The 24,650-nt window shown below is 43.0% G+C and overlaps 1 protein-coding gene across 5 annotated transcripts; it reads right to left on the bottom strand.

Annotated features, from left to right (window-relative positions):
• Window positions 1-1,814: 1,814 nt before the first annotated feature.
• Window positions 1,815-22,028, bottom strand: LOC143174084 (phosphatidylinositol 3,4,5-trisphosphate 3-phosphatase TPTE2-like). 5 transcript variants are annotated; one of them, XM_076364181.1, is made up of 19 exons: window positions 21,971-22,028; window positions 21,082-21,171; window positions 18,947-19,024; window positions 16,573-16,620; window positions 15,696-15,857; window positions 15,141-15,260; window positions 12,287-12,386; window positions 11,387-11,450; window positions 10,783-10,847; window positions 10,143-10,203; window positions 9,160-9,241; window positions 8,989-9,077; window positions 7,633-7,694; window positions 6,599-6,679; window positions 5,358-5,463; window positions 4,609-4,706; window positions 4,152-4,247; window positions 3,590-3,660; window positions 1,815-2,068 (listed from the first exon to the last, which is right to left on the bottom strand). In XM_076364181.1, the coding sequence occupies exons 2-19, from the start codon at window positions 21,129-21,131 to the stop codon at window positions 1,966-1,968; spliced, it is 1,536 nt and encodes a 511-aa protein (XP_076220296.1). In that variant the 5' UTR covers window positions 21,132-21,171; window positions 21,971-22,028; the 3' UTR covers window positions 1,815-1,965. The 5 variants fall into 5 exon arrangements, with proteins under 5 accessions (XP_076220296.1, XP_076220295.1, XP_076220294.1 ...); XM_076364180.1 differs by lacking the exon at window positions 21,971-22,028 and adding an exon at window positions 21,822-21,872; XM_076364179.1 differs by lacking the exon at window positions 21,971-22,028 and adding an exon at window positions 21,435-21,648.
• Between the last annotated feature and the right edge of the window lie 2,622 nt (window positions 22,029-24,650).

Here is a 24,650-nt window from a genome sequence, read left to right as displayed (position 1 = left end):
AGGCTCTTCTGAGACATACAGGGGCAGGGCAAGAGTCAACAGCCACAACTTGGAACATAAGAAATTCCAACTGGGAAAGAAAAGTAGTTAGAAGATTAAGTGAAATCCCTATCCTTGGATATCTATAGAACTGAAGTAGGTTGTGTGAGCCTGATCCTGTTTTGCACAGGAGCTTGGACTACATTACCTCCAGCTACTTCTACTCACAATATCTAAGTGACCCAGGCTCACACTATCCTGCACCTCGAACTGCAAACAATTGGTGGAACACTTTGTCATTGAAGACAGGTTTCAACCTCGACACTTGAAGTACAGTGCTGTAGTAGCAGCTTCCAACTCCATGGAAGTTTTGGACAGCCCAGCTCCTAAATACCAAGTAATTACACAGCAATAGCAAAACTTGAGTTCACACATGTACTTCATAGTATGCCACCACCCTAAGTAAGCACCTGGAAGGTATGAATTGTTCTGCCTACTCCATTAGCTTTCCATAGCTGATAACTAGCTATGTCACTTCCCTTCTGCTTTTGGTTCCTAACACTAAAAAGACTAAAGCAACAGAACCAAGAAGCTAACCTCAACACATTTCACATCAAGGAAGGCCTGAACAGTCTCCACAGAAGAGCTGTACTGCCAAGAACAGTTGGAAGCAGAATAAGCATTGTCTATGCATTACAGGTCTTAGTCTAGCTCAAGAGGGATCAGTGAGCATTTGCACAGATCAAACCCATCACATGCAGGTATGTCATGATTTAAACCCAGCCAGCAACTAAGCACCACACAGCTGCTCGCTCACTCCCGCCTTGGTGGGATGGGGGAGAGAATCACAAGAGTAAAAGTGAGAAGACTCAGGGGTTGAGGTAAGAACAGTTTAATAGGTAGAGCAAAGCAAAACAAGGAATTCATTCACTGCTTCCCATCAGCAGGCAGGTGTTCAGCCATCTCCAGGAAAGCAGGGCTCCATCACATAGAATGGTAACTTGGGAAGACAAACGCCATCACTCCGAACGTCCCCCCCTTCCTTCTTCTTCCCCCAGCTTTATATGTGAGCATGATGTCATATGGTATGGAATATCCCTTTGGTCAGTTGGGGTCAGCTGTCCCAGCTGTGTCCCCTCCTAACTTCTTGTGCACCCCCAGCCTGCTCACTGGTGGGGTGGTGTGAGGAGCAGAAAAGGCCTTGACACTGTGTAAGCACTGCTCAGCAGTAACGAAAACATCCCTGTGTTATCAACACTGTTTCCAGCACAAATCCAAAACATGGCCCCATACTAGCTACTGTGAAGAAAATTAACTCTATCCCAGCCAAAACCAGCACAAGGTATTAAGGCAAGCATGGCTAGCTGATCTCAGGCCATTGGCATGCTCATGAGCTGATGTGCCATCTCAGCCCTTTGTGGGGAGGTACAGTGGCAGAGAAGCACCTGTGCAGTCAGCTCCCAGGCCAGGTGTTGCTCAAAACCCTACATCATGGATTTCTGATGAACAGTGGTTTGATACCAAGACTTCTGCTCAAGAATATTAGTCTGCCTTTGCCAGATTACTATTCTTCCCTCCAAATTCTACTGACCTGTAGAAAACCCTGATGCTGAGGGAAGGTATGTCAGATTTTCCCAGCAGTCTCCTGCAGACTGCTGGTCTCCACCCACCATCAGGTTAACGCTCCTCCTTAAAGACAGACAATTGTCTTAGATTAATAAAGTAAGGATTACCTGTATGTAGAGACATTAAGCTCCAAAGGATCCAACAGCTCATTAACATGACAGTCAGCTGACACTAAGTAACTCTTCAGAGTATCATTGCTCTGCACAACAGAACTTCATGTAAGTTTATTTGAGAAGTGGTATCTACACAGAAATACATTAAGTACATCAAAATGAGACTGCTTCACTTTGTACTGAAGCAGCAAGACATTCTCCAGGAAAAGAGATTAATTTTACGTGTTTCCCTTCTTTCAGCTTTCCCTTATGGTTCAATAAAGTTCACCTCCACAGCAAATGTCTCAGTATAGACTTTCCACATTTTAGACTTGTGAGGGTTATCCAGCTCATTCCTGGGAAGGTAGAGTCTGAAAGACAAAATTCAGTAGCATATCTTACATCTCAAGACATGCTTTTCATTTCAGCCAGCCAAGAGAACTTCAAGCTCAGCCCTGGAATATTAAATAAAGCCCCAGATCTTGAATTCAGACAGCCAGCCATGCCTGCACAGGGCTTTAGATCTGAAGTAGTCTGAGAAACATACAGTCAACCTGATGGGTTTGTGGGTTGTTTATTTGTTTGTGGGTTTTTTTTTTCCCCTAGAGCCCTACCATGCAAGACTTAGAGTAAAATTAGTGTTACCTTCAGCTCAAGGCCTCCTGATGGGATGCAAGTGGCAGGAATTTAATAACTGACCTTCCTAATGGCAAGGATTTGATTCAGTACTCAGTCAAGCTCATCAGGCATGTTCTCCACTTTTAATGCTTACCAAATTCACATTTAGGTATCACTTAATAGCACTTGCACATCAGCTGTGGCTGAATTAAGAGGTACAGAGATAGGAGCACTGCCTTAGCAGCTGTTTCATTTCTGATCAGACCTAGTCCACCTGAGGTCTACCAGAATTCTCTGGGCAGAAAGGGAGATAGTCTCTAAGTTCTGTTTAAGAGAAGGTCTGGTGGGGCATCCTCCCTAGCCCTGGAGGAAACAGCACTTGGGTGAAACTTTTGAGTGGCACTGTTGCAGGGCTATCAGACAGCAGGCATACATTTCTCCTGGCACTGGTTTGGTCTAACTAGATGTCTGCACCTAGACTGCAAGGTGAATTGCTGGCTCAGCATATTAAGTTCAGAGTTATGAACATAGACTCATGCCTACCTCTCCACATGCTCTGATGGGATCAATTAAAAAAATTGTTTCCCTCCCTTTCCAGTCATGGAAAGAACAGTAATTATCTCATACATCAAGTTCACTGTTCCAAACTTGACAGGTTTAGACGCAGGTAGACAGAAGAGAAGGATCTCCTGTCTCTGCATTTCTACATCACTCCCCTAGCAAGACAGACAAGCCCAACTTTTGCTGTCTGGCATTCCACCAGGAATTCTAGTCTCAACAAGAACAAACCACCGTAATTCCTAACTTTAACAAAAGCATGAGAAGCAGTAAGTTAAAGAGCCTTTCTTTGGGATCCCAAGCATCAGTACCTCTAACTCTGGTCTTGATGTTTGCCTGCTAAGCTGCTGAATGAGTTCCAGCCTCTCAGTCAGCCATGCTACAGAGGGTGGCAGAGTTGCCTTAGGTTTGAATAGTTAGCATTACCCTTTTTGAATTTAAGTTCATTAACAACACTTAGAGTGCTGAGGAAAGAGTCCCAACAGATTAAGTTAGTTAAGATAAAGAGCTCACATCTGTTTAAAACACTTGGCACAGCACAAGCAAGCATGTGCCAACTGCCTGCCTGCAAGTTACAACTGAGAGTCAGAAACCAGTACCCACACAGAAGCTAAGATCAGCCAGCTATCTCAGCTTTCAGTACCATGTTTAGGAACTTTCAACTCTGTTCAGACACCAGAAGTTAGGATCTGAAGGCAGTCACTATGATCACTTACCTGTTATTTTCAATAAAGGAAGTGTTGAACCAGAAGAAGAATGGGCAGTCATCATAGCCTTTTGGGAGATCCTAAACACAAAAGACCTTGTTTAAGGCCTCCATTAGACAATAGGACTCATTTTTTGCAGAGCAAGAGCACCCACCTCAGTAGTTTGGTTTACAAAGCTACAGTACCAGAGTCAATACACTTGAAGAGCCCAGTATCACATCCAGATCACTATTTTCACTGAAGTTATTTCAGGACTAGGTCACTCAAACTTAATACAATGAAGTAAGAGACCCATGTTAGAAGCAGCAGGTACTCAACTAAGATGTCCTGGTTGTACTGTATGAACAGCCAGATGCCTCCCCCGCCTGCACAGGCTGATGTAGCAACACTTGCTGCATCGCTCACTGCAGAGGTGGAATAACAGCTGCTACAGTGGGGCCACCCTACATGGCAGGAGTCACTGGGGAGGAATGCAGATTCCGCCCCACGCAGCACAGCCAGCACCCAGCTGCTGTTTGTACTGCAGCCTCTCCTCATACTCAAGTAAGGGACTTCATGCTGTTATACTTACAGAATGCGACTCAAATCTGACTTTCACATCACCACTTACAACAGGGCTGTCTTCCAAGCCAATGACTACAGAGTCACTTTCAGAATCAAAGAAGAGCTGGATAACAGAATAAAGTATTACTTTTCATAAAAGTTACTGCAGAGAGACAAGAGACCAATTCATGACAATACCTAGCTACAAATACAGTAGTAGTGCTAGAATAATAGCCAACAATTTAAGCTACTCAGGTCAGAGCGAGCTGTTGCATTTAATTGACTTCTAGGGAAATCTTTCACTATCTTACCACTACTTTTCCTGTAATTTAGCAAAGCTTAGCTTTTTCATTGTCTCAGAATTCACAGCATCCATTTAAGTAGTTTTATGTCCAGCGTTCAAGTTTTACAGAAAGATGCTTTTGACTTATAAGTCAGCTTTCAGCTTCTGTGACTCAACTGACACGATTTCATAGTACTCTCACCTTGCAGTTTCCTTGACTGGCACATACACATTCTAGTACAACTTGCTTCCTCACTATTATCTGCACCTTCATATCAGTTCCATTGCCTTTCCCAACTCCTAGGAAGAAAGAGTTGCATTATACCATAGTACATACATTAGCTGGAAACACAAGTGGTCATGAAAACCAAGTGCAATCCTATGCAAGAGTGCTTTCTCTCCAGAATGCCTTGCTATAGACTTTAGAGAACTCAAATCCAAAAGGTAGCTCAAGATTCAGTGGTTGAAAGCTGTATTTTGAAGTAGCTGTGAGTCCTACTAGTGGAGCAGGAAGAGGCTGATGTAGAGTCTAGTTCCACAGACTGAAGAACAGCAGTTTGAAGTCCCCTTGAACAAGTAGTGCTGAACTTCCAGCCTTTTATCAAAATTACCAGTACATATGTACAGGTGTGTATATCAAGGTGAGAAACATTAGGGGATCTAGTTCCATGTGTAGAGTTAATCTCACTTGACAAGTGATTCCCCTCCCAAAACAGAGCAGGTTGTATGTGAGCCACCATTTGACCAGACACCCAGAAAATGACAGAACACATGGGGCAACTGCACTCCAAAATGCTCTTCACTGTATTTTTAACTGTGCCATTTGAATTCTCAAATCCCAGTAAGTCTACATTCTTATCATGGGCTTAGCAAGAGAGACAGTAGAGATCAGCTGCCTGTACTAGAAAACCATTACCAGATAGCGGAATGCCCAAATTCAAGAGTTCTTACCATGAATAGAGTGGATTTTGAGGTTTTTTATTTTGAGTTGTCTCTCTGGTGGGAGTTTCAAGTTATACTTGTTTTTCAGGATCTCATAATACCCAACATACCTACTCTGTAATGCAAAAAACCCAGACACATTATGCAGTTTCTGTACCCCACACAGACTAATTCTAGGCAGAAGTAGGATTAAACAGATCTCTACACCAAGTTCTTAGCTCTAAGTCCACAGCTAAGAAGAAAGTAGCCATTTGTTCTCCTTCCCCTCCCCATTTCAAACATTCCTCTAGACAAATTCAATATCTACATTTTTAAGCAGTATTTAAGCTTCATGTTCTAAGATGAATTATGTACTTTTGAGTTCAGCAAGAAGGTGTGGAGCTTTTATATTGTAGCTTTAAGGGACAGAATGTTTAATGTGCAAGACACTCATTTTACAGAAGCACATTCTGAAGGACAGCTGTACTTCCATTCTATTTTATACCAGCAACTAAAGTACCTCTGTGTCCTGGTTTTGGCAGGGACAGAGTTAATTTCCTTCCTAGAAGCTGGTACAACGACTGAGTTTAAACCACGACACTCTGTCACCAGCTTCATCTCACACTTCTGAATCTCACAGTACACAGTGAATCAAAGTGAGCAAAGCCTCCAACTGTGGTCTGAGGCAGTAACTTTAGTATTTCCTTGTGAATGCAGTCTCTAGAGGATGCATTCCTCCACCCAACCATATCAGTGCCATAGCCCTCCCCAGGCCAGGCCGCAGGCTTCAGTACATCCTTGATAAACAGCCCAGTTGTCTTACGTGGTCATGCTCCTGTGAGGGTGGGCAAACACTGCAACAGGTTACCCAGAGAGGTTGTGGAGTCTGCATCTGTGGAGATATTCTAGACTTGACTGGACACAGCCCTAGGCAACCTGCTCTAGGTCACCCTGCTTGAACAGTGGGGTTGGACTGAAAGCTCTCAATCTCAACAATTGTGTTATCTTCAATACCATAATTCAGATTTGATGGTAGTACACAGAGAAAGGCATAAGGAATGTGCTCAGACAAAGGGGAGGGGGGGGAAGATGCAGTGCAACCCTACCAGTTGCTAGTCTTCCAACCCTTAAAGAAAGAATACAGAAAGTTCAGGAGTTAAGCATTAGTAGGAACCTGCATCTCTGAAACACGGCAGGGGAGGTGGGGTAGCATAAGCACTCACAAGGCTAATGTTGGTTTGGCTATTGTTACTGGACCTGCTCAAGCTTACCTGGGATGGAGTTTCAACTCCTTGAAACTTGGTACTTGTGCTTCTATCAGTTCTTCTCTCCCCAAAGTAGTCCAAACTTTCCTACATAGGAAGATAATTTCAAGGGTTAAGATATTCATCCCCCCACCATTCCCCTTCCTGAGAAGTGGAGAGTAAACTAGAATTACACTAGTCAATTCCAATAAGGGAATGCAAGTGAAAATATGCAATAGTTGTTTTGGTACCTTCTAAAGGAGGCTTTTAACTAGAATAAGGAAGTACTAATTAGGAATTCAGATACATTAAGTCCGTCATCCATGAGTGCACTAATAAACCTCACTGAATGAGGAGAGCAATATGCTTTTCAAGCAATTGCTTTAGAACCATCTATATTTCTCAAGTGGTCTGTGGCAGACCAAACTGAACATTAGTTTGGATTGTCACAAACCAAACTCGGAAAAACAAGTGATTAAATGGTTACACACTCTGGCCAGACTACCCTGGCTCTTCTACAGCCCAGGTCTCCAGATTAATATACCAGACCTGGGATACTAAAGCAGCACGTGCATCTGTCCTGGCTGGGACTTGCTGATCTTTCTCCCTTTCCCCAGAAGGGCTTCTTGCTGTAATGCTGGCAGTCAAGACAAGACAATTCTTCATGCCTCACACTACTTGGAGGGAGGTTGGGGAAAAAATTGCACTTAAAAACAGTGACACTATCTTTAGTAGAGCATACTCAGAAGCCATCTACAATTTAAGGAAGTTGTTGCTCAAGATCCTAGGTCTATTATGCCTCCAAAGAGAAAAGTGCTTCAAAGTTGGTATCCTATTAAATTCTACTTTACCAGTTCTTCCTGATCAAGAATAGTCTTCATCAGAAAGGAATTTACATAGTAGCAAGATTTGCAAGAACTTTTTTGTAAAACAGGTTGTTCGCAGTATCCTTTTTCCACTATAGACTTTTTGCAGAGTATTAGTGTGTTTCACCAATTAAGTAAGTTCTAAAGGGGCATTTTGAATACTAGAAAAATCAAAAAATAAACACCAGTTTTTACCTTTGCACTCTCAAACTGGTCACTGTCAATGAGCCAGGTACAGACCATTGTTCCAGTCCTGCCTGTATTAGCAGTAAGAGACAGGTTGAACTACAGGAATTCAAAGGTATTTGGGATTATTTTTGTGAAGATGAAGTTATAATTTGAAATAGATAACAGGAGATAAGTGACACTAGAGTAGTCAAGTGCCTGTATTTCTGGGAAGAATGAGTTAAATACAAGATACTGCAGTTTGTTAGCTTGTTCCTTGAAAGGAGTTCCCACATTTCTTCATAGTATTCCTAGAGATACTTAGGAAGCTGGCCAGCATCTGCATACTCCATTTAGCAGAGGATAGATTCAAGTACACACTACTAGATTAGGTTAAAGCATTGGCAAGTGCCAGTCTATAAGCTTCAAGAGTTGCTCCTCTGCTCCAACTTTTTTCCCCCCAACCCCTACTAAGAAGGCATCAAGACTGCTAGCACAAAGACTCCAATATAGTCTCAGTTTTGAATTTAAAATCTCAAAGGTCAAGTCACCCCTCCCTACACTTGTTCAAGCTGGTTTTGGCCTGCAGGTAGTTTCAGTGTTCAGCTTTGCAAAACCTTTTAAGCTATGGTTCCAAGTGGGGGAAAAGCCTTCTTTATGTTAAGTAACCACCTGGTTTAAGCCAAGTATTCACAGTAGTAACAGCAGGTGGCTAAAGATGTGGCAGATGTTTGCAGGGAAATTTCGCTTATTTGCACAGCTATCTATGCACTTCAACAGCTCCCACATTACTACAGGTTGCAGATAGCACCCGCAGGTCAGCTCATGTGCGGTAGCTTTGACTAGCCTGTTCCCATAGACTACATTGTACTCTATCACATAATACCTTGTGTATCTTGATTTAAGATCCAGCAGTACCTACAACATTCCACTCCACCACCACAAGAAATTAAAAAGCTTGAGGTATATTACAGTGTAGGATATTTAGTGTGGGTGACTGGCTGCCAGGGAGCCAAAGCAGCAGCTTAACACTTTTGATAGTAGCAGTTTCAGTAGCTCCCTATCCCCAGCCTCTCCTGGGAGACTGCTGTCCCAGCAGTCAGGACAGCAGGAAGCTATTGAAGACCATTTTAAGAGATCAGATGCCAGCTTAGATTCAGATGCCAGCTTAGATTAAGAACCTATCGGGCTACCTAGAAATGGGGTTGCGTAATACTAAACACAGCACTACACTGTTGCTAGTCATCACCGTCTGCAGAATTTGTTTAAAGTTACACTTTAAACCCATCTTATTCTATGGTTTAAGGCCATACTTATATCAAAGAAGCCATAATAAGAATAACATGTAATCTGTGGCATACACAGATTACACATGAGAAGTCCTACCTTTGCCTCCTTTACAGTGAATTGCTATGATGTTCTTTTCATCTTGACTCATCCATTCACGGACACTGGCAGTGAATTTCAGCATGTCCCTAGATAAGAGGAAAATTAGTGGATCAAAGCAAATGCCCACATAGAACTATCATGTTGTATGTATTTCTTGACAAGACTTACTGTAGCGCTGGGACATTGTGGTCATCAATAAAGATCCTTTCCACCCTGTAGTGGAAGTACTTGGGGTCATAGCCTTTTTCACCTACAAGGAAAGATCTGGAGTTACACCAGGAAAGGGAATAGACTTGCAACAAAGAAAGTGGCTCGTGACACACAACCGCTGGTCTGAGCGTACACTAGCATTTAAAGTACAGTAGTAAAAATAGATCAAAGTGGAAAAACTATAAGGTAATTTGGCTAAAAGCATGCTTGCTTAGCTTCTAGTTTCACACATCTCACTTTTAAGTGAGAATTCATCTCCAGGCCCAGATGGCCATTCCTTTCCATAGGGGTTATTTAGGGATCTGAAAGTTATGTTCCAACGTACTGTCAGGGTCAAGCACAGCAACCACCACCTACAGAGTGGTAAGGAGCTGCTAACACCACACTCATCTGTGACCCCTCATCTACCCCTCTGCTGGCTAGAGGACAGTTTCAATTTTTCAGGACTTCAGTATCAATGCTTCTATATCACACCTTGTCTGCTTCCAGCTCTGATGCTCTACTATGAAAGCAGAAACCACAGAATAGTTGTTCCTGAAGTGTTTTTCATTGTTTTAGCCACCTCTAAACAGAAGAGCTTTTAACTATTCATTCACCTCATTCTTCTAAGCCTTCATTAGAAAAAATCCTCCAACATAACCCAAGTTATAGCCCAGGTTTAGTTTTCCATCTCTTTAGTAAGATTTTTGGAACACTGAAGCAATTGTTCAGCATGAGCAAGGAAGTCTAAACTGCAAGGCATCCAGTATCTCCTTTGCAAGCTTTGGTACAATATATTAGATGCTCAAAGTCAATAGCCACATTCAGGACAGAAGGTAGTCAGAGACAGCTGTGTACTTTTGACAGACTTTAAATTCTTGGAGATTAGTATTGCCATCATACCTTGAAAAGATTTTCTGTTTAGCAGCATTTCAATACACTCATCAGCTAAACATACTTACTGCAGAGATTGTAGACTTTATAGTGGTCTGCATGTTTGGTGTCCAAAAATCTTGCAACTTCCTAAAGCAATAACAAGATACCAATTCAGAGTAGTTAGTGCTCTACTCCTTATTTCCACTACCACCCCACATCCAAGTGGTGTCAGCAACTGCATTCATAGACAGCCCTTGGACAGCAGGCCTTTCCAGCCCAATAGTTCAGGTTCTTGTCTGGAATAAAAGTACTACCGCAATTATCTTCCCTGCCCTATATATTTATGTTTCCACAATATCAGGTGGCATAGCTCTAAAGGGCATTAATACAGACTTTTTAAACATCTTTATTTAGATGAGTATACAGTTCTCATCGCTCATACTATTACTAGCCTGGGACAGAACCGACTTGGTTCTCTGAAGCGTTCCCAAGGAACAGGAGCATCAGAGCACCAGTGTGTGCACACTACGAGATACACCCCACTAGGCTTAGCTAAGAGACTACAAACACAAGCAGTGCAGCACAGACCACCATTTAGTCATTCCAATCAGCCAAGACAGCAGGACTAGGACTGACTTGACAATCTAGTCCACATGTGACTTAGTGGGAACCTAGAAGTAAAACAGCATTCAGAAATACTGAACTTAGTAGATGAGAGATTTTTACCTCTATAGGGTTCCTATAGAAAGACTGCTTCCCAGAAGATGGAAATGACATTGCAATAATGCGATCTGTGGAAGAGACAGCAATCAGAACAGGGGAAATCCTCCCCACATGTAGCAACTACATGATGGAGAGCAAAATCATTATGAAACAGCTTATTTCTACCTTAATTATAAGAACCGCCTACCCATTTCTGAAAGGTTTTCTTCTGCATTTAATATAGCTAGAGCATGAGAATAATGCTTCCTGAAGCATCAGCTATCATTAAGTGTCAGTTTCCATAGAATCACAGGCAAAAATACTATGAGTTAGTCAATAGTTTCTCAGCTCTGGTTCCCTAGGCCTCATGAGAATTTCTATCATTACATACATGTGATGTATGTACAGCATGTACAACCTCTCTCCTAGAAGGCTAATCCCCAAGAACAGTGTCAGAATCAGGAATCCTTATTTCAAAATCCCACAGAAAAGGAGTAGGCCTAGTTTGACTTCATACTTAAGTTTCATTAGTCTAAAACACTGCCTGTATTTCACGTCAAGCACTTAACAGAATAACTAGTGTTAGCAGGATGTAACATGCTGCAAAGTGTCATTTGCATCTACAAACCAGTAACATAAGTGAGATCCAGATCAAAGCCATCTTTCATATAACGCCTTTTGTTTTCAGAGACCTGCCAAAAAAAAGTAGAGTTAGTCTTCCAAAGGAATGCCAAAGATCAACAAGTGTTGCCTATTACTAGGAAAAAACAGCCATCTAGACTCTGAAGTTAAGTCATGAGTAGCAGAGCCTCATTTTGGTATAGCAAACTTCACAGCATTAGCCAAGAATAACGTTTATTGTGTTAGTTTTTAGGTAGAAGCCCCATACAGAATTTTTACCCTGAAGTATCAAAGTTTATTCTAGTGGAAAGAACACTGCAGATTCTTTGCTGACTGCAGCATGAATCTGTCATTGCTATTGAAGTGTTTGGGGGCTGACAGAAGGAAGAAAGTTAAGGGCAGCATAACCAAGACTGCTTATTCCTGAGCACGAGGACATACTTGAAGCTTCAAGTACCACTTTAGTGCCCCTGATGAAAATAAGAGGCATTTACAATGGATAGGGCTTCAACAGCTAGGTTGTTTTGTCTTCACCTGGAATAAGCAGCAGAAGCATTAAAATTCCTATCTTCCTCCATGTGAGGGAAAACGGTCTATGTACCACACAAACTAGAAATTATCAATTGAAACACATGGTGGTGTTGCAATCCCTTTGATATGCTGGCCTTACAGGTCAAGTTGCTGCTTACTGAAGCAAAGTTAAGAATTATTAGCTATACTGAAGTTGGAGGCAAAGCTCCAGTACACTGTCAGGGACACTGAACAGACATGCTGCTTAGGCAACATTATCAGTTGCAGACCAATAGGCTGTGGGCAGTCTTACTACTCACCATTGATGGCTGCCTGGAGAAAGAGAGTGAGTTGTAAACCGTAATAGTAGCCTAGATATATTAAGAGGCCAACTTACCATTCTCCTGGTCACCACTTCAAGTTGCTTCTTTTGTGAAGCCAGGCGAAATATTCTTATTAAGATAACAATTCTCAGAACTCGGAGGAGAGTAACCATTCTAGGTAAGAGTCAGATTCACCATGAGAAGAAATGAACACAATTAAACTTAGATGCAAAGCTTAAAGCTATTTAAAAGCTGTTTCAGAGACAGTTTAAACCTTTGTTTCATATACTGAACTAGGACTTCTCAGGCTGATTTTGGAGAAAGAATATTATGCTTGAAGAATACCATGGTTTTATTGAGATTTTTTGGGAGTACATGTTCTGAGCAGCTAACAGAACTGGGAAACCCCCTACTTGCTCGAGCAGACTTTCACAGGCACCTCCGCCCAGCAAGCAACAAATTCCCTTAACACTACCTATGTTATTATCCCCAAATTCTTGTTCCTTGGAGCTTGTTCTCAAGTATACATCTAAGTTAAGTAGCCACCTGAAAAACAGTTGAAAAGAGAAGCTAGACAGGCTATATACATCATGCCTTGATTAAGAAACCTGAGAACAAATCAGTATAAACTGTGTTTAATCATTCAGCAACTTGAGCAGATGATTTGGTTTGAGGAACTTTGAACTGCTGTTGAACTTTGAAGCAGGCAAGATGCTTATGTGAGTGATTCTACAGAAACAACTGAACAGGAGCAGCTGCTTTCACATACCTTTAGGGACTAGGGCAAACTAATATTAATTCCTTAAGGAGGTATGTGAGCATATACTTTTAAGGAGCACATGCACATATTTCAGGTCCGGATACACTTAGGTAAGAATCTTGGTGAATACCTACAGTAAGGGGGACAAATATTATGGAAACATTATCCCTTCACCTCCAGTTGAAGACAATCTGCTCTCCACTGATGTGGAGCTTAAAGTCAGCAAGACAAGGTTGTCCTGGACACCCAGAGGAAAGCTTCGGTTTTCCCCCAGCTCCTTCCTAGTCCAGGATCACCCTGCTGTTTTCAAAACAGAGCTCCCTTGGAGCTAGCAGCCAAGGAGCTGAACCAACACTGGAGTGAAGACTCCACAGCCTGAACCACAACTGTGAGAAGCAGCTCTTCAAGATAAAAGCAGTTTGCATTCTGCCCTTTAGAAAGTTAGCCAGTCAAGCATTAGCTCCCAGACTGATACACAGCTCTTATTCCTCAATGTCCTTTTATAGGTCAGCCTTCAAGGAAACAGGTAACTCATCCCAATGCATACCCAGCTAGACCAGGTAAGAAATAGCGACCATACCCCTCTATCAGGGCATGTTACCTCTATGGACTGCCACCAAAATGTCACTTGTCACATATATGCTCTCATCCACATAAAAGCTGCTCAGATTTAATTATTCTGAGATGTATCAGGTGCTTTAAGACTGCTGTTTGCCTCTTTAGGAAGGTCTATGAAGAAAGAAAAGTTATAACCCCAGGTGGGCTACTGGGAATTAGTTGGATTGTGTGGACACTACTGAAGCATTAGGTGGGAAGACCGTCTCATCTCAGGAACAGAACTGAAGAGCACTTAACAAGAGAAGCCTTAGAGGGCCTCAAGAATTGCATGGGTGAAATAGTAGGCCCCAGCTGAGTATCTTCTGAGAGCATCAGTGTGAACTCCTTTTTATGTGACCCAAACACCCATTCTAAATCCCCAATCAACTTCAGCAAGTCAGAATACAAGGAACTTGCACACACCAATCTACAGCAGGATGGGTCAGCACAGGATCAGGCCTACTACAACATAGCCTAGTAAAGATAGCAGTGCAGATTACCCTGTCACAGTGCTACTTCTCCTACCTTTAACTGGATGCTGCCATAAGATGAAAGCTGCTTTAGAAAAACGTGGCCAGAGAGATGGGAAGTAATCATTAAACTCAGATTAATGTTTAAAAAGACCTAGAAGGAAATAGCCTTTTATAATTCTGAGGCTGCAAAAGCTATTCCTTTGCCAGTTCTACTTTTTAAAACCTGAATTTTGCTGGCATTTGAAGAGATGACTAGTACTTCCAGATGTTTGTGCAACTCTGGATTCTTCAATAACTAGACTTTGAGTTGGTTTCTTCTAGAAGAATGTTTCCCTCCTTCTGCCCAGTAGCCAGTTCAACTGTGGGTGATTTTTTTTTTTTTTTTTTAAGAGCTCAACTTCTTTCCCTGGCTGATGCAATCAAGTTTCAGTAATTCAAACCTAGTGCACATAAACTAATCTTAGAGTTGGAGTTCTGTCTCCATCAGGAATGGATTCCTCTCACAGGTTATCATCTGATCAAGCTACAGAAATCAGATGGAAATATGACTTGAATTAACTTATGCACATAAACAGCATGTTTTCCCTCCCCAGGGCATGGCTGGAAAATCCAACATATGTTACTATGGGGCTTTTGGGAAAGCAAGGTGGAGGAAACAAGACAGTGTGGCAACTCTTTCTATTTCAAGATCCATTAGATGGAAATCCTCCCTCAGCTGTCTGTTCCATTTGCTATTATATTCCAACTCTTCTTTCTGACCTTCTTCAGACTCGCCTCTCTATCAGGGCTGCTGCACACCTTCCTCCCAAAAATGCTTGAGTCTGAGCATTTGATGGCCTCACTATTCACTTTTAGTTACCCCAACTGATGTTTTTCAATCACCTCTGCCTTCAAAACAGGGACAGTCTACAGTATAACTGTAGACCAAAGTTAGGTGTCTCTATCCTCCATTAGTCTGTACCATGAAATACTATCACAGCCATATTTGTGATCTAGTAAGCTAGATGCACACATCCAGCTTAGAGATACCCAAGAAAATTCTTAGAAGACTATCAAGAAGAGAGAGCTCACATTTAACAGCTGCCATACCATTCTTACCTTGGTATTTGATCTGCTGCAGCAAGGTCTGAGAAGGAGTATGTCATGTTAATTAACAGAGTGCCCACCACTATGAATGCATCCAAAACATTCAGTTTGGACCGGAAATAGTTCCTGAAGCTGAAACAAAAAAGAGAGTTTTAGACAGATGCCCATATGGATAGTAGAGTTTGAAACACATCTTCAGGAAAAGAACCACCTATACAGAACTACTGCTAGAGACAAGCTCTCCTGAAGTAGTTCATAACACTAAGCACTGAAGACTCACTAAGAAAATAATCTTACACCTGGTCTACACACATAAGTCACAGCAAAGCTGATTCAGTTTCCAAGTGCCCACTTATACCAAAAGCAACTTACAGATTATTCTATAGAAGGATAACAGCCAATATACACAGCCAAGAAAAGATGCAGCCATTGTCTTGACCAGGTTTTCTGGTCATGACCAGAAAATTAGCCTACACGACATCCACATTCATAGTCCAAGCTTGAAGTATTGCTTCCTTGCTAGCCTGAGAGCTTGCCACACTGACTTAACTTTTGCCCATGTCTTACCCTTCAACAAACACCCTCAGGAGAACATCGATGAGAAAGAAGAGTGCTATTGCCAGGGAAACACCTTCAAGAATCTCTCTAACACCCTTTTTCTTCTCACTGATAGCCAGATCCACAATCACGACTATAATGTCCACAATGATAAGTACAACTCCAAATACTCTGCAAGAAGAAAGAGACAACTTGAGAGGTAGGAATGAGTTGCTGACATTTGACTGAAGAGCACAAGCCCAGATTTTTGTTTTAAGCTGTTCCAGCAAGAGTATCTCTTATATACAGATTGAGGCCTGCTTGCAGCTGAAGGATTCAAATTGCATTTTTAAAGAGATCTGCGCAGAGTACATCATCCATGTGGAACTGTACATTTACCTCTGACTCAGCTGTAGTTATTAACCCATAATTCCACAGCTACCTAGAAGTGGTGCAAACCCGAATGCTTTAAGGCACACGAGTGTCAGTGCTGTCTTTCAGCTTACCCACCTTCCCTCTGACTTGTGACTTAGTGTAGTCCCTTAAAAATAACTGTCTTTAATAGCTTACCTTGTTTCAGCACTTAGACTGCACACAACTGACCAGCTGGTTGTTCAAAGGCTGCCACAGCCTGAAGTAAGCCATTAAAAAGCTTTTATCCAAGTCAATGGCATTTACAGTTCTGATTTTCAGCTCTCCTTGGAGAATGTAATCATATCTGTTTAAGACTTCTTTCCCAATCAAAGTACTTTTCTCAAGTCACCCTTTCAGAGGGTTATAGGGGATTTTGTACTTTCCAGACAGAGCAGGCTGGAGTCACTGTTGTTCAAGGAACTCTCCAAGTTGTTACACCAGAAATAAGGACTATTTCTACCTTGCCCATATCAATACAAGCATGATCTTTTACCTGAATCCAAATGACATCACAAATGGGGAAATTTTTCTCCTAATTGCACTGCAAGAGAAGAGAATCGGCATCAAGACAAGTGACATCTTGCTACTGATATTGCCACAAGAGCACTGTTACATTCTTTTGTTCACATTCTTTTGGTTTTAGAATTCTGTATAGTACTGATTTCTTTAAGAGGAGATTATTCAGCTGCATTCATGAAGTATATAGGTTAAGACAGTACTTGAAAGCAATACTTCGACCACTTGTTAGAAGTAGTATTCATCAGTTACAGACCCTAGAAGTACAGCAGTATGTACTCATGTATAACACTATTCAGTGTCACAATTCCAGTGACACTAGAAGTCTGGCTTAATGCCCAGTTATAAGCTTTAAGAAGTGGGCTTATATAACTGCTATTGGTCAAGGGTAAGATTAAAGGATAAACATCTCTTAAGGTATCTTGTTCAAGATAAGCTTATTATATATCAGAGGATTTTGTTTTTCCCCAGGCCTGGAAAGAGCTGCACTTGTTAATAGCTCCACTACTGCTTCTGTGCTCTTGGAACAGAGGAAGACAAACCCCTCTTCTACCTTTAAAAGGAAATATTGGTTTGGCTTTCAGCTTGAAGACTCAAGTACCTTTTAAGAAAATGAGTTACTGAAGCAACTCTCACAATTGGAAGAACTTATCTCCAGCCCAAGCAGGGTTCCAGCTCCTGTTTTCAGTTACGAAAGATTCGTTGCCTCTTAGGTATGCTTTAAGCCTTCTGGTTTAAAGCTAGGCCTTTGTATAACTATCTTACTAGCTGAAAGTCTCTTTAGGCTAGACCAAGAACTAAGGTAGAAGCAATTATCTGGAAACCCCAAGTTCTGACAGTTTAAAAACCAGGTTGTCAGTCTGTTAAGTAATCTTGGGATTACTTAACTACTCTAAACACCAAGTCTTCTCTTAGACACTTAAAAGAAAACACCTTCTCCAAGTATATCACTAACAGTAGGACCTACCAAAAGTTCTGACATACTGACAAAAAGTACTGGTAGATTCCTTTTGTATTGTTCACATATCTACCCTATTTTTCCTGTTATATACAGTTACTACACTTCCCCTCCCCACCACCATTAGAGACACCACTGTTACAGGAAGTCTTTGACAGCTCAATAATGCATATTGCACCCCAGTGATCTTGTCTTAGCTACTTGTCTCCTCTAGTGTAACTTGAGCATTGCATTCCACCTAGTGCATATACTTAACACCTCAATAACTCCATTTAAGATAAGGCTGGGTATCTTTGAAGTGATGATGAAGATTCTTGCTGGGCTTACTGAATTAGCCCATACTTCTCATTATTAAGTTCAAACTTTAAACTAAGAAACAAGGTCTAGCCAGCAAACATCTGCATTCTTAAGCAGGAAGGAGATACTTAGGTTGTAGTACCCACTTTTCCCATGGAAGTCAAGGATGTAATAACAAGTCTTGTCTTGAAGGCAGCCTAGCATATAGGAGGTTCTCCTTGCATTTAGAATGTCTAATATCTAAGGAAGCACTACAATAATTACACTAACAGTTTGTTGGTCTATGTCTTTGCCTAGTCAATCCTACAATGCAAATGTAGTAGGTACACCAAGACTTCAACTTCCACAGTCTCAGGACAAATATCTTTATTAGGTGCACTAAAGACTGAAATATATACACACCATTCCAATTTGGCCTGCCAACGTCTTAAGTCAGTTGAAGAGAATGTGGCACATTTGCTCACATACTTAGCTTAAAGCCTTTGTGAAATGCATTTTTAAATGCCAACTTCTGTATTCTAGAAAGACCTGTCACATAGAAGAACTGAGATAACAGGCTTAACCTTACTGTTCTGGAGCTGCAGGAACAGAAAAACAAGTCTATTCACTTGTCACTGACTTGACTAAGTATGCTATAAGAGTTAGTAATCTGGTGACAAGAGCTAAGCACTGTTAGAAAATAACTACTTCAAGAACAGAGTTAATCACTAGCAAGTTCAGACAGTTTAGTCTTGACAAGGGCATGATGCCTATCATTTGCCTCAGATACTCAGTTCACCTCATTTTCTCACCAGCATTTGTTCTTCTGTGCGCTCCCAAACTCATTCCTTTAAGAAAATTTAATCAATGCAGTTTGGACTACACATTCTCCATAATATGGTGGATTTGTAGCTAGTTCTTGGGTTGGGCTTTCATCTCTAGACGCATAAAAAAGCTTCCTGAACTTACTTGTCTTTATTATGTACTAGAACAAATGTCAATATCAAGTGATTTGCTGGGCCTCTCTCTGCTTCAGCAAGCCATCTGCCTTCTTATTTTGGCTCAAAAGTTTCTACTTTTAGGGGTAAGCAACACATTTAATATATCATTAGCTTACTTGGAACAGCTGTCTGGTTCATTATCCTCATCACGACCATCATCAATCTTTACTGTGATCTCTTCTGCTGTTGGAGAGCTGGCAAAGCAATAACACAAGTCACATACTGATACAGATGTCAACTTTATACATTGCTACCCTTCGTTGTTCCAGAGAAGAGACTATTAACTGTCAGCTGAGCAGTAAGCAGCAGCCTGGGCCAGAGCACAGGCATAGTACCAGGGGAAGAAAGGCTTCTCATATGTTGGCACAGCAGAACCCCTTGGCTTGTACTGACCAAGTTCCCATTAGCAATCCATCTTTCAAAAGTTTCTCTCTTAGGGGAGGAAGGGAACAGATGTTTTCAGCAATAGGATAAAAGGCTTTGAAATAGGGCATCCAAGAGTCTGCTGAGGACTTAACAGTCTAGTCCAGACTCTGGAAGTGCTGGAAACATGCATATGCAAAGTTGCTTCAGAGAGTCCAAAAGATGCTAATGCTATTACAGTAAACTACTTGTTCAGAGAATGAATGTTTTCACCAGGAAAAGCCATAGCACAGAGATGTTTTTGTGCAGAGCAGGATACCAGACCGGAAACGGGAAGACCAGAGCAGCAGCAGCTGAGCTAGTGCTAGAACAGCATTTTTTGGGGGTAGTGGCTACTTGCCATAACTTCCTTAAAAGGGTCTCTTTAGACCAAGTTTTTGTTCAGCCACCTGAGAAGCTCTGAAGGCCACATGATGACTTCAGAGAAAACAAAGCGTAACATCCAAATCCAGGAGTTTCTAATTCAGTCTTCTGCACAGAAATACTGTGCTGCATAATAGTACAGCCACAGTGTTTGCTATAGCTCTGTCTCTGGCATCATTGCCTCAGAACAGCATGGAAACATCAATATTGAATATGTGTATGTTGCTTCTTGGGCAGGAAGAGCTATCTAGCATGTTTGAAGCATTAGTGTAACAACTCAGAGGATCCAGGTATTCTTCATCCTCCACAATGGACCCATATACCAGCACTGCTTCTGCAGCGTGGGCTAACCCCCTTTTAAGCAAAAAGTTTAATGATGCATTTCCTACAGTGTCAGCAACCAATACTGATGGTTCACCACCTGCACTCAGTATCAGGCTGAAGAAAGGAATGATTCCCTGCCCGCCCCCAACAATTTTGGTATTTAAAGCTACTTTTCCAGCTCCAGTATCTCCAGACACCAGCATCCTCACTTTGTTCCTAGAACTGAAGAAAAGCTCTAGTGATGTATGGCCATTTAGCTTTCCTTCCCAGCTGTTCTTATGGGATATTCACTTGGGAGTTTCCACTTAATGTACAGCTGAAATTCTTCACTCATTAAAGCAGGTTGCTGCTGCTACAGCAGTTTTGCTGCAGGTCACTTGCTTATACTTGAAAACACATGAAGTGCACCAAACACCACCTTCTTATCCTCTACTGTGATTAAAGTAAGAATAAGCAACAGTAGTGTTTTGGGTTAGAAAGCCAGTCTTTAACACAAAAAGAAAACAGAAGCCAAGTCTGATTACACTGTTTTCACTGTGCTCTGTTTTCACTGTGCTCTCACACAAAAATTCAGTTCTAGATAATGTTTTCCACAGAGGGAGTTTGTTTTGCTGAGCACTCTGCATCTACTTGTTGTCCAAGCTGGAACAAGCTCTCTGCCACAAGCTACTACATCTAGTCTTTGACTGCTGGGGTGGAAGGAAAGAAAGTGAGGATATACTAGAAGAACCTATTTCCTCCCCACACACTCTGAACTTCAGACTTGAAGTTTTTAAGGAGAGCGGAGCAAGAGCATCTTGCTCTACAAGAGAGCTTGACAGCGTTTCTGGAAGCTAGAAGAGAACAGGCTTTACTGCCATGAGCTTATTATACCAGGGCTGGGTGCTCTGTACTTCTTAGTTAGTTCTTAACTACTTGTAAGAAGTCAATCACAACAGCGTATTTCCCTTAAAGGTATCACTCCTCAAAGACAACAGCATTTTAAGGGGAGGAATACAAAGACTATATGCTGTATAAACTTCAAGCACTCCATCATTATTCTCTTTGTTATATTTAAAGCACTAAGAAACTCTAGACAGGGGACCACACACAGCATACTCCAATCCCAAACCCATACACTGATGCAGTTCATTTCACTCACCTGGATGCTTCTGTCAGCTCTGCCCCTTGTTCATACCTCACAGTTGTCATTTTGCCTGTTGTTGCTCTGCTGGTCTTAAGGGAAGCACATCTAGTTAAAGCGAGATCAGTACGAGAAACAGTGAATACCAGCATCCTACAGCAGCCTCACACTCATGTTACCAGCAGTTGACAAACCACAATCTTTATCTATAAGGCTAGTGGGAGTCAGTGCACTCAGTGGTGTGATGAAGGTTTTTTTGATGATACCTAATATGCCACAGTGACAGTAATTTTAAGACAGCATCTTTACCTCACGATGAAGCACCTTCCCCTGCTTCAAGCTATGAAACACACAAAAGCCCCAGCTGATACCTCTGGGAGGGGAGCAGCCTCAGACTGCTCCAGCAAGCACGGGCTGGAAGTCCCAGGGAGCGGGTCCAAGAGCTCCCGGCACACATCAGCTCCTCCGACGGGAGGCCCGCACTTCGTCCCCCTCCGTCTCTACTCCCTTAGACCTGCCTCGGGCACAGCCTCACAGTCCCGCGGAGGGAACCGGCTCCCACAGCGGCGGGTACGGCCCCGCCGGCAGCCTCCCCGCTCCCCCGGAGAGGGGCCGGCATCGGCAAGCCGCCAGCACCCCTTCCCGGCCAAGGCCCCGCAGGCCGAGCCCCGACCCGGCGGCCGCCGCACCGAACCCGCGGCCCCAGCCCACGGTGGCCCCAGCCCCCCGGGAGCTCTCTCTCCCCCCACCGCCCTCACCTCCGGCCGCCAGGCTCAAAGCCGAGCCCGGACACCCGCCCCCGGCGCTCCGCAGACTCAGCGGAAAGTTGCGTTAAACTTCCTGAGGGCTGTTCTCCCGACACCTCCCGCCTTCCCTCACCCCGCCCGGGCTGCAGAGCCCCACTCACCCGCCGAGGCGAGGCCGAGCCGCGGAGCGGGAACGCGCCTTAGCTCCCCGCCGGGCCGCGGCTAAATGGTCCGGCGGCGCCGCACGGATGCACCTGGGCCGGGGCCGGGCTGGGCGGGCCCGCCCGCTGCTATGGCGACGGCCCCGCCGCCGCTCCCGACACCGCCGGCCACCTCGCAGTCAGCAGCAGCGGGCGGTGGGCAGCGAGTGGGCAACGGGCCGGCGGCGGCCGCAGGCGCCTCTCGGGGCCCGCCGGGCGGCAGCCGGGCCAGGGCCTGCCCGTCCCCCCGGGGTCACGCCGTCCTGGGACCGCACAGGCCCGCAGGAGCGAGGAGGCCGGCAGCCAGCCCGCCCCAGCAGTGCCTGCCGCCTTCTCCCGAGCCTCGGCCATTCGGGTTTTGCAGACTTTGCTGCGGCGCTTTCATGCCTCTCAATACATTTCCCGTGGGATGGCGGCTTTTGGAGGCTGCGGTCGGGACAGGGTTGGTGCAGGTAGGCTGCAGGCTGCGGGCCAGTCAGGCCCCCACGGCCTGTGACAGCGACTGCCTCCATCCAGGGCAGAGACGCGTAGCGTTGAGCACTTATGTTTTTCACGTAACATCGAGCACTTATGTTTTTGCAGAATCGGAGCCTGCAGGGCAGAATACGGCGTGTTACCCTGTACTCTGCAGAGGCTTCATGCCTACCTCATCGCTTACCAACAGTCAAGTGACAAGCAGTCCCCCAGCATGAGCATCACACGGTAGAATAGTGCTGCTGCTGAGGCCAGGACTGCGCTGGAAAGGTTTTCTGCAGCGCGGTCGGCAGCAGAGGGAGCTCAAAGCGAGCTGTTGGGGGCTGTTCCCAGGGCTGCTGCAGCTTGGTCGAGGTAGATGCTGTTAACCGGTGGCTGGAGCCTTTCCGTACGCGTCTTGCCCAAAAAGAATGCTGAGGATAGGTAGCATTTCTGGGCAGCAGACTAAATAGAAAGTTTCCCTTTCAAGTCTGTCATACATGGGTAAGTAGCTAGTACAGACAGTGGCAGCAAGTAATGAGCTAAATATGTTTGGTATATTCAGATAATTATGTATTCAAGAAGCAGCTAAACATGGATGGAAACTAAGCTGGATGATGAGAAGAAATATTCGATTAATTTGCCTTTAGGTCTGAAAAAAAGTTTACATGTGCAGGTTGTTTAGTACAGGCTTGATCCTGTGGACCATGTGGGTATCCTGTGAGTTACTCTCAGCAGGAGCTTATGCCTGTGGAGCACCTTCATGGGGAGGACCGTATCGGAGAAGAGTGTAGAAATACAGAAGTCCGGTTTCCCCTGTGCTGGGCTCTGAAAGCACCGAGGTGTGAAGGCAGTTTGGGTATTGAAGTGGACTTTTCACAGAACAACCTGTAACAACCAGTTAAAGGAGGGGCTGGAGGCTGGAAAGCTTCCAGTTTGGCACTCAGACTGAATGCCAGGGCTGTAAATGAACCAGCTTGCTAGAGGTTGCAGATGCACTTAAAAAGGAAAAACAGTTCTTCCCATTTTTCATCAAATAGGTAGGCGCCGCACTGCCAGTGATAACACCGTAACTGTTCCTTTCAATGTTGCTAATCTTAGAGCATTGGTGATGCTGAAGAGATTTGCCAGCTCTCATGCGTCATCATGACTTTCCCGGTGGTTGATCTATTTACTTAAAATGCTAACTTCTGGAGTCAGATGACTAAAATAAAAACACCGCTTTTTTTTATTAATAAAATCAAATTTCTAGCTCTCAGCTGGTGGAGAAAAGCGTCGGAACAAGATCCAAGGTTCATAAAGCTAAAAATAAAAAGGAAGTATTGAAAATATTCTGGTTTTTAAATTCAAGACTTGTAAATAATTTTCATTATCTTTTGCTGGTTATCTCATGATACTGCCATTTAAAAACCCCTCCGAATCCAGTTCTGATCCCTTGACAATTATTCATCAGTGTAAAATAGCAGAATTGTCAACAAAATGCGGAAAAATTGAAATGTTCAGTAAATAATCCAGTTACGTACTGTGTAGAGAGCAGGATGAAGTATGCATATCTCAGAGGGGTGATGACATACTTTACATTCCAAAAATAACAGAGAGGGTGGTAAACAGAGTCTCTTAACTTGACAGATTTTAAAATCGGTAGGTATGGCTCATTTATATGTGATACTCTTAAGAGAGACAGCCAAGAAAAGTAATTTTATTTTTCTTAAGTTTTGGGATAGCAGAAATAGGGAGATAAGTGGGGAAAAAAACATTTCTCTGCCAATATTAAAAGCAGGTAGATCAGATGACCTGATGATGATAGATCTGTCAGCTTGGCTTTGCTCCCAGATGAAAAGAGAGCACAGTAGATAGAGGCTTCAACTAATAAAATATTAAAGAAGCTTAGTGATGATGATGATAATAATAGTAATAATAATATTTATTATTATTATTAATGCAAATCAACATGGGATTAGGGAAAATAATTCCTGTCAAACTAATTTATATTTCTAAAACAAGATTACAAGTTTTAGTGATAAAATAAAAGTATTTTGTTGCTTCTGTAAGCAACTGTCTGGCTAGAAAATCACATTTGATTAAAAAGGTAGAAGAATATAAACTCAATCTGGTTCACATTGGTGAAAACCCAGCACACAAGTCTTAAAATAACTAAAAGGAGAACCATCCTTAAGCGATTCCTTTC

This window comes from Aptenodytes patagonicus, chromosome 1 (genome assembly GCF_965638725.1).
Source record: "Aptenodytes patagonicus chromosome 1, bAptPat1.pri.cur, whole genome shotgun sequence".
Taxonomy (NCBI): Eukaryota; Metazoa; Chordata; class Aves; order Sphenisciformes; family Spheniscidae; genus Aptenodytes; species Aptenodytes patagonicus.
Note: the sequence above shows the minus strand (reverse complement) of the source record. Positions and strands in the feature narration are given on the sequence as shown.